At 40.7% G+C, this 13,925-nt stretch overlaps 1 protein-coding gene across 4 annotated transcripts in view; it reads right to left on the reverse strand.

The window, feature by feature from the left end:
• Positions 1-6,975: 6,975 nt before the first annotated feature.
• PPP2R3B (protein phosphatase 2 regulatory subunit B''beta) overlaps positions 6,976-13,925 on the reverse strand; it is a 103,207-nt gene continuing 96,257 nt past the window's right edge. For 3 of the 4 annotated variants that reach the window (XM_074992175.1, XM_074992165.1, XM_074992193.1), the window contains one exon: positions 6,976-8,230. In XM_074992175.1, coding sequence (XP_074848276.1) covers positions 8,086-8,230 — 145 coding nt within the window. In that variant the 3' untranslated portion in view covers positions 6,976-8,085. The remainder of the gene's footprint in view (positions 8,231-13,925) is intronic. The other variant, XM_074992183.1, reaches the window with a different exon arrangement.

Consider the following 13,925-nt stretch of genomic DNA (forward strand, 5'->3'; position numbering starts at 1 on the left):
TTTCAAAAAGGAGCCCTGTCTGGACGAGAACTGCGGCGGCAAGCCGCGTCAATTTTGAAGTGCCGCGGCCGCCCGCATGCTAATGAAGTGCTGAATATGCATTTCAGCGCTTCATTAGTAAACTTCGAAATGGCCATTTGCGTGGCCATTTCGAAGTTTGGGGCTTGTGTAGACGTAGCCAAGGTGAGCAAATCAGAGAGTGGAGGGGTGGGGGCGGAGGTCAAGAATTAGATTGAGCCAAGTATGCCGACGAGCCCCTATAGTGACTCAGAAAGTTCCCATCAAGATTTAAACCATCAAAACAAAAAGCAGTCAAGTAGCACTTTAAAGACTAGCAAAATAGTTTATTAGGTGAGCTTTCGTGGGACAGACTCACTTGGTCTGAAGAAGTGGGTCTGTCCCACGAAAGCTCACCTAATAAACTATTTTGCTAGTCTTTAAAGTGTTACTTGACTGCTTTTTGTTTTGATAGTGTATAGACTAGCGCAGCTTACTCTCTGTTACGATTTAAACCATGTGTTAATGTGCCGAATTTGAATATAAAAGCCAGCTCGGCTGCTTCTCTTTCCAGATAAACTAGTTTGACAGTCACATTCCAGAAATTGCAACGAAGGGTCCTGTGGCACCTTATAGACTAACAGAAAAGTTTTGAGCATGAGCTTTCGTGAGCACAGACTCACTTCATCAGAGGCACATCTTCGTTGCTGTTACAGAGCCAGACTAACACAGCTACCCCTCTGATACTGTTCCAGAAATTGTGATCTGGGAACCATATCTGCCTTAGCATGCTGAAGCTGTGAGGCTAATCACTGCGTTCTCTTTGTTCAGGACCCTGCATCACAACAGGGTTAAATGATAACTATTAGTAGACTTTGAGGTCAGGGGTTGGGGCAAGTATGTCTTAACAGGTTGTTTCTGAGAGGTTTTTCTCAGACAAAAAAAAAAAAAATCCAACAGTTAATGTTGGATGGTATAAAGGGTGTAGCTTTTGGGGAGGTTTGCTTAGAGTCCACTCATTGAGCCTCACTGAAACAATTTCTCATGTGCTGTCAGGACCTGGGATGTAAAAGCGTAAGGATACCTAGATCATTGGGGCGGGGGAGGGGGAATGCTAATAACCTACATCATTCTTTTTTGAACAAAGTTATATGTTTGGACTGCACACTATCCCTGGGCAACAAGTGTCACAGTTTGTGTTTTGTAACCACATATCTGCTTGTGTTTGTTTTACACCTCCTGCTTAGTCATTTCCCTGAATGACATGAACTTGAGTTATGCAAACAGATAAACAAACGTTACTAATTCACATTAGCGCCCCTCTGTGTGAATCTTATAGACGTCTGCCATATCACATTTTAGTTATCTTTTTTTTTAGAAGAATATTGTCCGTCTTTTTAATCTCACTTCTCCTGGAATCTGTGCCCCATTTTTGTCCCCCACCCCCCAATTGTTCCATTTCTAATAACCTTTTTTACCTCAGGGAATCAGACCACCACATGATATGTAAAATGGGGATATACCATGGGTCTATATAGTATGATCCTTTCTGTCCCTTTCCTAGAATTCTGTTCTGTTTTCTTGACTGAACAGTGATGTTTTCAGAGTACAATGACTTCCATGTCTTTCTTGAGTGTTATCAGTTACTTTATATTCCACCATTGTCTATGCCTAGTTCGAATTCTGTTTTCTAATGTGAATTATTTGCATTGATAATATTGAATGTCAGCTGCCATTTTTTGTTCAGTCACCACAGATGATGAGATTCACTTATAACTCTTTACAATTCAGTTGGGACTTGACTATCTTGTGTAATTTTGTGTCACCTGCAAATTTTTGACCCTTTTCCCAGCTCATATATGACTGTTGAACAGCACTGGTCCCATTATAGCCCCTAGGGACATCACTGTTTACCCACCTCACTGTGAAAAATGGCCATTTATTCCAACCCTTTACTTCTTGTCTTTTAACCTGTTACTGATGTATGAGAGGATCTTTTATCTTCTGACAGCTTACTTTTCTGAACAGTCCATGATGTGAGGTACCTTGACAAAGGATTTCTAAAAGTTCAAATATAGTGTCTACACTATCATCTTCATCCATGGTTGTTGTGCCCCCCCCCCCCCAAAAAAAAAAAAAAAAATTCTAACAAGGTGCTTGTTTCCATTTACAAAGGCCCTGTTGACTCTCCAATATTTTTTGTTCATTTGTCTCATAATTGGCCCCAAACCTCCTTTTCGCTGACACCCCAATCTGGGACAGCTTTTCAGATTTGTCACCTAAAGAACATGCCACAATCTCCCTCATGTCTTCTGTAGTGAAGACTGAGGCAAAGAATTCATGTTGCTGCTCCACACTGGCCTTGTTTTCCTTGCCTGCTCTTTTTAGCACCTCAGTTATCCCGTAGCCCCACTAAGTGGACGGCTTCAAGCTTATGATGCACACAAAGTTTATTTTTGCTGTTAATTTTTGAATCTTTTGCTAATGACTCATCAAAGTCTTTTACACTTGACTTGCGAGAGTTTAGGCTCGCCCTCTTCTTCAGTAGGAATTGACTTTGTTTTTTTAAAGCGGCCTTTTTGCCACTAACGGGTTTGATCTCTGTTTAGCCAGGGTAGCATTTCTGTCCTCTTTTCTTTTTAATTTACAGTACACATTTAATGTTAGGCTCTTGTATGGTGGTTTAAAAACATGTCTATGTCACTTTCAGACATCTCACTCAGTTGACTATGGCTTTTAATTTCCATTTAATTAGCCTCCTTATTTGTGTATAGCTCCTGTTTCTGAAGTCTTCTACTACTACTGTGTTGGGCTTCTTTGGTATTTCCCTCCTCCCTTGACAAGGATAGGGTTGTTAGTTGAGTGGTTCAGCTGTATTCAGACCAGATTCTGTGCTCCATCTAGGACTAAACTGACAATTATGTCTCCTGTTAGGGAATTCTTGGAATATCTGCTCTGAGAAGCAGTCGATGGTGTCTAAAAACTTCATTTCTGCATACTGCCCTGAGTAATATGTACCCAGTCACTAAAGGGATAGTTGAAATTCCCCATTAGGATAGAAATGTCTATTTATAGCCTCTCATCTCCCTGATCATTTCACAGTCAGTATCATTACCCAGGTCAGATGACTGGTAGTATTTTCCTACTGAAAGTCTTGGAGGTGAGCTCCCAACCTGAGCATTGAAGGCATCTGTATTCATGATTTCGCAGGGAGGTCCAGTAGAGTGAACTGGACATGAGCATAGTGTTTGCACAAGTGCTGAATGAGATGATGTGGCATCTGTACTGAGCCCTTCACAGATGCTTTGGTGGTCAACTAGCACAGAAAGGTGACACTCAGGAGATGGTCCTTCTAGTTCTCTGGGTGAAGGGGGGCGGGCAGGAAAAAAAAAGCTATAGTTCATGTAGTCATTTTGCCAGCCAGGCTTGCTAGTTGTACCCAAGTAATTCCAGGCATTAGAAATCCTTGCAATAAGCTGTTGAATTGGAATGATGTCAGTTTCGCTCAATCATATTGACCACCAGAGAATTTGGCATGAGTAAAATAAAAGCTATTGCGATCCAGGCAGAATGTAGTACTTAGTGTCAGAGCTCTTGCATAAGGCAGGCTGGTAAATAGTGTTTGGACTGATGAGTGGCCATTGTGACAGCTATTCCAACTGCATCAGGATCTTTGTGGCAATATTAAGCTTATGAATTATGTATTACTGTGATTGTATCAGAGGGGTATCAGCAAAAACAAGAAGTCCTGTGGCACTTTGCAGACAAATTTTTTGAAGCATTAGCTTTTGTGGGCAAAGACCCATTTTCCAGATGCATGTCATGCATCTCACACAGTGGGTCTTGCCCACTAAAGCTTATGCTCCAAAAAAATCTGTTAATCTGTAAAGTGGCACAGGACTACTTGTGATTGTATGCAGCTGTGTGATCAGGGAAGGCTTACCACAGTTCTAACAAAGAACAGTTGGGAGAGAGGGGAGTGTAAGGTGAATCACTTTAAGTTGTAAACACCCCAGATAGCTACCAGCCTCTCATGAAGACTGTGTATACTGATTCAAAACTGGTTTTTACCAGGGACAAAGAATAGTGCTTTTGATCTAAAAAGTCCAGTAAACTGAATCAGGGCTTTCCCTCCAGTCCAGCAAATTGATAGGCTTTTCTGTATGGCCGGTGTCTGTGGAAGAGTTGGAAAGACTGATCTAGTAATGCCCCAGAAGATGGGTGACCCATAAGATTCTGAAATGTGTAAGTTTAAAATATATATTAGTAAGATGAAACATTACAAAAGTGTCCTTGCTTGGGAAGAGCTGCATAACCACTGGCAATACTGTTCCTAAACCTCAGACAAAGCAAAGTGCTGGGCCTAGGCCCTTAGGCAGACTCAACTACATAGTAGTAGGGAGGGGGCATAATTGCCTTGGTGGCAAAGGAAGAGATTTCATTAGAAGGGGCTGCTTTTAGCTCCTGTTCTACTGAAGCATCTGCCTGGAGAAGGGGATCCCCTTGACAGGTCCTCTGGAGAGCTAATCACTGCTAGTGGCCCCAAGGTACCTGAAAGCTCACTATGGAGGGTTATAAAGGAAAAGGCAGGACCCCAGGGGAGGAGGCTCGACTGGGAAAGCTAGACAAACAGCTGAGGGAGGTATTTCACACCTAGTGGCAGAGCTAGGAATATCAGTAGCAGCTGTTAAGTTGTTGCCAGCATCAATACTGGTAGAGGGTGAGGTTCGAGTGTGTACACCAGGGAAAAGGGAGTGCAGCAGTGCCACCCGAAAATCCCTCTGTGCCTCTCAGTGGAGATGATTCATGTTCTTCCAGTACCCAGAGATCTTCATGATAGAGGCAAGTGGTCAGTACCCATGAGCCAGAGCCCTGTTCCTCAATGAGGTGAATCAGCACCAGGAATGAGTCAGCTGGTTGGCCTGTATCTGCCTTGTATTCACACCTCATAAGGTTGCTTGGGGTGGGTCAAAGTGATTTCTCTGTGCCCTTGGTTCTCAAAACTTCTTCATATGGACTCGAACTCTTTTCCCCAGTACTGACATCTATGTACCAGAAGGTTTAGGTAGAGCTGAAGGTCCTACCAGGACCAGTTCTCCTCATTCTCTGACCTCTGGGGCAAGGTTTCCCTTTCTTTTCAGGCTCCCTGTGAGGAGCAAAGCTTTTCTCCTTTTTTGAAGGCTCTGAAGCCAGCCTTTAGTCTTGGCTCACTGGAATCCAATCAGAAGTTGCTGGAGTGGTTTGGGAGCTGATGTGAAAGTCAGGGGCAAGCCTGAGTGTGACTCCCCTACCCCCTTCTGCCCAAGTGACTCCTAGCCTTTGAGTGTGACTCCCCCAGCCCGACTGGGGGGAGCAGTTTGGAGATGAGTGTCTTTCCAGCAGCACAACTCTAACTATAGTAAATGTAGTATTATTTTACTAACCTTTCCCCCTTTTCTATGAAATAACTATTATGACTATATAAGCATGAGGGGGAACCATTTTATATTCTTGCATCAGGTGCAAAATTAGCTAGTTACAGCTCTGCTCTCCCCCTGCCCCCCTGATTTTTGAATTGCCTTGAGTTACCAAGTCTTCCTGAATTGTGAAAATGGGTCCCCATTTGGAAAAGGTTGGGAACCGCTGATCTATCAGAGCTATGGTTGGAATTCCTGATAGTGAGGCAGAAAGACCTATGGAAGTTTTAGCAGGCTTTGAAACCCAGAGTTGGGAGCACATCATCTAGAAAAAAGGGCCACAAACCAGGGCAGTGAAGTCCTTGATCCCCCAAGGGGAAGTGGAAACTCCTCTGAAAGCAAAAACATGTTCTATAAAAGCAGTCAACTAAATAAAACAATAGTAATACAAATGAGAACATGCAAGCTGAAGGAAGGAGGGGGAGTGTTGTGTATCTGAGAGCTAAGCTCCAAGTGGTAGAGAAGCATCTGCCACACCCCATACACCCTGACTGAGGATGTGTAGTGTGCAGCTGTGCACCCATAAATAACACTGAAAATCTCACATCTAAGTGCATGTCCCTCTATGTTCTCCACATTAGGGATGCCTACAGCCAATAGCTCAAAGAACCTTGATTACTGGCAGTGAAACAAAACCAAAGTGACAGATTATGAAACACTGGCCCTTAAAAATTAGAAAAGCAACTCTGCTGTAATGTCTAACAGCGGAACCTGCTCTCCTTTGCCACTTTTCAGACAAGAACTGCAGTTTAAGTGCAGGAATGTCAGTTCCAGAGGGGAACCAGGTAATTAGCAGCACATCTGTGTTTACAAATACTTTTACAATGCTTATATAGCATCCAACAGCGTACATCCTTATTCATGTTTTGAAGTTGTATCTGTGTATGCTCTGTGAAGCCAATTTACTCATGGGAAGGCAAATCATCTCCATGGTATCCAGGGAGTCATGACGAAGCTTGAAATTAAGTTGGTAGGAGCCCTGCTCAGAAATGTGGCTTCAGGGTCAGACTTAAGTTGGTGGCTGCGAGGTGTTACAAGACTGAAGAAATTTATTGATGTAATTTCCACTACAGAAATTGCAAAAACTAGTAGATGGGGTTCTATTTATAATCTCCATCAAGTGATTGGAACACTGCTTGCATTTTCTCTTATTACATTCTGGTGCTGGAAATCAACACTGGAGCTCATGTTACAAAAGGGTATTCTTTCATTATGTGACATTTTGAAATATAACTCAGGCTACCAAGTACCTTAGATCATTACACAGTATCTTGCTTGTTTAGTACAGCAGCCTTCATACAGTTTAGAAACAAGCTGCCTTCTTTAAACAGTGGAAAAGTCCTACGGATTTTCACGTTTTAGTTCTAAATAAATATGCCAAGCTGATCCACACTTAATATTTAAAGAGGCATGTATGAACATGCACAACTTCTACTATTTTTAAAAAGGAAGCTTGAAATTAAAATAGTTAGACATTTACTGTCAGTATTAAGTGAGTACAGGTAGATTACATGTATGAAAATCTTTATTTGAAAATACAAACATGATCTTATTTTAAAGATTTTAAACAGATCTACACTGCAAACAAAAATAACTTACATCTTTTTGTACATTTTACATGAAATCAGTTTAGCAGTAAAGTATTGCTGAAAACATTCCATACCTTAATTCTCTATTATATTTGTACATTTCAAGGCACTACAACCTTATGATTTAACTGTGTAACAAATGTCAACTTGTCTAAGCAATTTGTTGCTGTAAGTAGGCAGGTGAGGCGACAATTTCAAGCTGCTGTGACACAGAATATTTATGGAATGTGTCAATAGCTAACCATCGAAAAGGAGGAACGAACAAACACTGAATGCCCACAAATTAGTGCACATCACAGATCAAGTAACATTTATACAAAGTTTAAAAAAATTGGTTCCTTCTACATGGAGTAAAATACCCATTTCGGCATCAAGTATGAACACTAAAACAGACCTCAGTATTCGAGAAGTGGACATTAATGAAGGGATGTGAGGTTTAAAAGGGCAAAGTTAAAGTTAGGCAAATAAAATGAGAAGGTGGTAGGGAAAGAGGAGATGCTTGTTTCAGCCACTGTGTGGTCTACCTGGCATACCAATGTATTCAGCTTGTCAAATGACCCTTTACTCAAAAGGTACCAAGCCAAATCAAGATTTTTATCATGACACCACAAGCACCAGCAGTCACGCACAAGCATTCTCCTTATTTCCCATTCTAGCACAGGGACTTCAGTTCACAGACACTGGATGAAGCTGGTCAGTGCACTATGTATCAGCTCTAGAGAATTATACAGTCATCTCTTAAAATCAATAGAGTACTTTAGAGAAGAACTCAAATAGGGTTACTCTTCCATTAAGGAATTATGCAACATCTATAAATAAATATTTTCATCTATTTTACAAGCTATAGTAGACTACTAATAAATATAAAAGAGTTTCATCATTCCATACAAATGCACTTCATTTTCTTTAAATGATAACCTAATAATTATTTTGTAGCACAAAGAACTAACTTTACTTTCTCTTGAGACAAATCCATTCACTTTGTATATGTATAGCAGACCTGCTGCAGACTGTCCTTTTCCTTCTGCATGTGTTGAACAGAATCATTCAAAGTCCTCTTCATAATCATAGTCATCCAAGTCTACATCAGCCAGATGGGCAGGCATGTCAAAGAAAGGTCTCTTCTCCAGCTGAAATTTTAGGACATTGACCTTCTGATAGTCTACAGGATTCAGTTCTGCCTCATAACTAGGAAACAGACAAGGAATAAAAAGAATTAAAAAGAAGGGTCCAGAGTCACAGGGAAGTGTGTATTAGTGTACTAACAATGCACTTGTTTTAAGAGATTTACTTCTGACAAAATACAATTAGCATGTAAATATAGGTAAACACATTTGAATACAGCAACACTCAATGAAGTTACTGTATTAGTTTTATTGGCTAGTCAAATGCTACTGGCGATTGTGTACCCCCCATTCATAAAAAGTACACGAGACATACTACGAATGGAATAAATTAAAAGGACTCAAGCTCATAATGTACAAGTGGAGTATTTGTAAGTAAGAGGTAGAGATCGCCACAATGTATCCATCCATGCACATATTTAACAAATAAACAAAAAATCCCTTCTTTAAAAAAAATGTAGAAATTAGATTTGGAAATTATCAAATTTTGAAGAGTGAAATTACATAATGAAAAGTAGGCCTGAACTAGGAGGAAGCCGCAATAACCCAGAAAGTTAGAAAGTGGGTGATAAATCAAATTAAGCAGGTGCTAGAAAACAAAAGCCAACCATTTGCATTACTGACAAAAACCTACAGGTTGCACCTCCCTCATCTGGAACTCTCAGGACCCTACTTGTTCTAAACAAAGGAATTTGCTGGATGAAGGAAGGTCCCTTGCCTGCAGCCACCCAGTCTGCTGCTCCTCCCTGCTGCTAGTTCCACTTTTGCCTTCCCGTTCCCATCTCCGGCCCTACTGACCCCTTACATCCTGCCCAGTCCTTGGGCTGACACTGGCCACCCATGCTCGGGCTGCTGGACATGGCCTGCAGATGCCTCTGCCAGCTCCAGCCCTGGTCATCCTAGTGCCAGACACGATCAGGGCCCCATGGGCACTGGCTCTGGATGCTGCTAGTGCAGTCCTGGCCTGAGCTCCTAGTGGAAGCCGACTCCAGCCGTGCCTTGGGTGCTAGCTCTGGTTCCAGCCCAGCCACCGGAGCAGGCTGTGACCCTGGCTGGACTGCCAGCTCAGCCACAGCCCAGTGAGCATCAGGGTCAGCCCCGGCCAGGCTGCTAGTGTGGCCCCAGTCCTGCTGAGACAGGTTCTGACCCAAGACACGAGTCCTGCTGGGCTCCTCTGCCCAGGGTGGCCAGGCTCCCATATCACTGGGCTCTGGCTGGCCCTCCCTCTAATAGCCTCCCAACCCAGGTCTTTGGTCCTGGGTCATGCTGGACAACAGATGTTGCTGGACGAGAGAATTCCTGTTTTGGGACATTGAACCTGTACTTCATAAATGTTCAAATATCCCAATCAAGAAAAGGATTTCCCCTGATTTTGGCAGAATCCAAATGACCGGTTTTGTCTCTGGTGTGTTAACTGGCTTCCCACTCCAAACCTGAGAGAATTCCAGAAAGAGTCTTCTGAATGATCCCCAGTTTCTAGCACTCAGGAAGGAGCAAATGTCATGAGTCGTGGTCAGATAAAAAATTCCTGTGCCTCAGTTATTTTCTAAACTGGGGTTATTTTACGGTTTCATGTTTGTCATTCAAACCATTACTGATGCCATCGCTTTGCACGGATGCTGCCTTCCCGCAGAAAACAGCGCTTCTGAGCGCAACTGCTTTATAAAAGGTACAGCAAGGACAAGTTGGTATACAGAGACACTAAAGAGACCCAATCCACAACAAAGTTAGTAGCAATCTTTCCACTGTCTTCAATGGGATTTGTATCAAACCCATAAGTGAGTGGCTCATGTGACATATCATAAGAGCATTCCTTCAGCAACCGACATATGAGCAAGTTGGGAAGTTCTTTTCATGAATATGCAGCACCTCATTAGCATAATGGCATCCACATGCAATTTGAAAGCGCCACCCGTGTAGACAGGGGCCTTTCAAGAGGATACCCCGGGCCCCTTCTTCCTAAAACCAAATATTCATAGCAGTGCCTCAATAGCATCTTCCCAACTCTCTCATTACCATGCTCCTTCCGAAAGGAGGGGGCTACTGTAGATACGGCCTTAGCATACCAGAAATCCACTTAACCCTAAAACAGAATGACAATATTACAGCTGGCCTGAAAAACTTAAGGTATAATCAATTTCTGTCAGAGAAGTCAACTTCATCTAAAACCTGTGAAATTGTATGAATTTTAAAAGTTTGATATAGAAAACAAAAAGTTTTCACATCGCCAAAACGTCCCATTTTAGCATTTTTCAGACAAAACATTTATTTTTTCCTTTCGAAATGACTGAATTTTAAAATTTTTATCACATGATAATGTCAAAATTGAAAGTAAACATGTCAGTCAACCCAAAATAAATTTTTGTTTCTGGATTTTCTTTCAAAGCAAGTTTAGAAATTCTAGAAATTAACTGGAATTAAAGAATTTTCAAAATCCTTCGTGAAAGAATTTCTATGCTCCAAACTACTCTCATAATTATAAATGTTATCAGATGCCTATTTCAAGGGGTAGATGGGATTCAACTACACAGCTACATAAACGTGTGTGTTGGAGTGGGAGAGGGTAAAGCTTCTACTTCACACAAATTAAAATTGAAACAGACTAGTCAGTTTTCCCTGACAAGCTTTAAAAGAAAATGTGTGTTTTCTCAGATCCACTGATTCTAAATTATATGAACTGGTTCACAGCAAATAGTGCCAAAAAAGACATAAAATTCACCAATTAACACATCCCTTCACACTATGTCCATCTGCTTAAAAAACACAGTAGATGTGTATGTGAAAATACATATTTAAAATCACTGAATAACTTTAGGTGGGATCTGCAGCGGACTGCACGAGTACACAGTCCAGACAGAAATTGTATTGGTTTACCTTTAACTTCACTGCAGCCTATTTCAGGATGGAACTGAAATCCACATTTGCTGTTTTGACTTCTGATGGAACAAAACGTCTCTCTCTCTCTCACACACACACACACACACACACTTTGAGTGGGAGTACTAGCCCAAATTTTCACAAGTTTTCACAGGCACAACTTAGTGCCAGTATCAAGGCTGATTCCCCACTCTGATACTGGGTGCAGAAGGTGAGAGCCCTCAAGAGACCTAAAAAATACCTTCCCTCTGCAGGCTTCTGCTTGTATCTTAATGTTATGCTAGAACAGGTTGAACCTCTAATCCAGAACTCTGTCAAACTCAGTAATCCAGCATGATTTTAGTTCACTAGTCCTGTTCTAGACACAAGTAGGTGACAGCATTAACAATGGCCAGGGAAGACAAAAACAGAAGTTTGGGAACAAGCGAATTGGGCTACAGGTCACAAATGGAAAAGTCTTAGAGCTGGAAAATGTATTATGACAGCAGCCATTTACAAGTTACGCAGAAGTGAGAGTCTACTTCAGAATTTTCTCTTCAATTTTTTCTAGTTTTATTTATAAGCTTTTTGGCTCTCATTACTCTAGCGTATGTGCACCTGTCTCAGTGACAATCACACTGCCCACATACAGGATAAAGGATCACTATGTTGATGCCAGTCCTTTAAGTATGCCCCTTCAACATTTTGTTTCAAGAGGCAGGACAGCTGTTTGATAGCAGTGCTGAAAGCTAACAATATAGAAATGCTGATTCTGTTCTCTGCCACTACAGAAAAGCAAGCAATGGCACAATTAAGGACAACTATATTAGCTTTTCCAGTGTTTCCAAAAACAGAATGCAGGCATGTGTACACACCCACAGCCATGATCACAAGATCTCACATCCAAGCTTTGTACATCCCAGATACTCAAAATTTTGGAATAGGGGCAGGTAGATACCATCATGGCCACTGGGTCCCCAGCTATGTTAATCTAAGATAGAGTTGGGAGAGAATTTAAAAACAATTCACCGTTAAGCTAATATCTAAAAAAGGGGGCCTGTAAAGTTTTTTATGCACTTTCATGAGTCTTTAAAGTTTCAGGTGTCTCAAGATATGCAGAACTGCACATTAAGGTAAACAGTAAAGGTGAATTTAGAAATAAGGACTCCCAGTGACACAGTAAGAAGGTTCAGTTTTAATAATGACCAACAAAACAATGTGGCAAAGTCCTGGATATTTATATATATGTAAGTAGAGCGCCGCAGTTTGTGTTAAATCAGTGAAATGTCCAAGCAAGTATGCGTGGTACACAAATGTCTAGTACTTTGCTTCGTTCTTTGCAATCACAATTAATTTTCATGTGTCAGAATATATTTGTCTCCATTTAAGATTCAGCTGATGAATGTATAAAATAAAAATCAAGAAGCTGTTTGAGTTCTGGGACACAAGGTCAGTCTTCAGTGATGCATATTTTCCACATGTATGTGCAGTAAGTTTTTCCATATCTGACATTCGATCATCTGGAACTCTCAAATAACTGGCATTTAAGTAAATTTTAGTTACGTCTTCCATAAGTACAGTCTAGTTAAAGTAAATACAAATAACTACAGCAAATACAGTATAAGTTTGCAGTATACGATATTACTGTTGTTGGTAAATAAAGTAGTCTGCATAAGTGTTTGTTTCTTAATATCTAATCTTGTTTTTCTTTAGTGTTATGCATTGCTAGGTATACCTCTCTATTATTCAGAATATCTTAATATCCGGCAACCTCCTTATCTCTGGGCTGCCGGATATGAAAGCGTTTACTGTAATCCTAAAAGCAGACCATTTTTTCCCCAAAATTTCCCCCCCAAAATTCATCACTGGACTGAGAACAAACACGAGAAACTTCTTCCTAAATGTTAAATTTTTCACTAAAGTTAGAAGTGTCTAAAACCAAGAGTTTATAATGAGTGACTCTTCAGCCATAATAATGGGGTTGCTAAAAACACTATAATTTACAGACTTCTACATCATTAATGCCTTCTTTGGGAGACTGAAATAGATTCTTTTTTTTTAAAAAGAGGGGGGAGCAAACACCCAGAATGTACTGTTTGCATTTATGTCACTGTGCGCACACTATGCAGTCAGAAAGCAGTGGCAGCATGAAAGTATCACCACAGACACTGTCCTACAGTACGAAGTTAGGACACCCATGTAGTTAAGAATTTGTAAGTACTCAAGTTGCACATATGCCAGCTTTTATGCAGTTTTGTTTATTTCTCAATACAGCGGAGACCAGCCCCACACCCACCATATCAGAAACTCACCAGTTCCTTTATATAATGCACTAACTTAAAGCCAGGTGCCAACTTAGTCATCTGCAGTAAGAAAAGTTTGTGATTTTAAAATCACGCTTACTCTTCACTGTTAAAAATCTTATATCTCTCTTAGCCTAAACAATGACATTCAAATGAAATCTTCACTTGCAAAGTTCTTACATTATATTTTCAGGGAAAAAAGTTTAACTGTTTCTTTGGAATATTAAAATTGTAAAAACTACTAGTTTATCAAATCTTGTTTTAACAGCACATCAATCCTAAGCCAACTTTGACTATAAAATAACTTGTCTTATTCTTCAAACACCTTTTACTATGCACATGGCTTTTAGTGGGTACCTTAGTTTTGATGTATTTGAGACATATTCATTGGGTACTTCCAAGCTAGTGGTCTCTAAATTGATAATGTACGATTTAGGCACACAAGCCCAATTAAGTAAGATAAGTTGCAATTAGTAGTGGTTTCGGTCAGGGAGGACAGATTTAAATTAACATAAGGACTGCCATGCTGGATTAGATTAATGGTTCATCTAACCCAATATCCTATCTTCCAACAGTGGCTGATGTCAGATGCTTCAGAGA

Source organism: Carettochelys insculpta, chromosome 1 (assembly GCF_033958435.1).
Source record: "Carettochelys insculpta isolate YL-2023 chromosome 1, ASM3395843v1, whole genome shotgun sequence".
In the NCBI taxonomy this organism is placed as follows: domain Eukaryota; kingdom Metazoa; phylum Chordata; order Testudines; family Carettochelyidae; genus Carettochelys; species Carettochelys insculpta.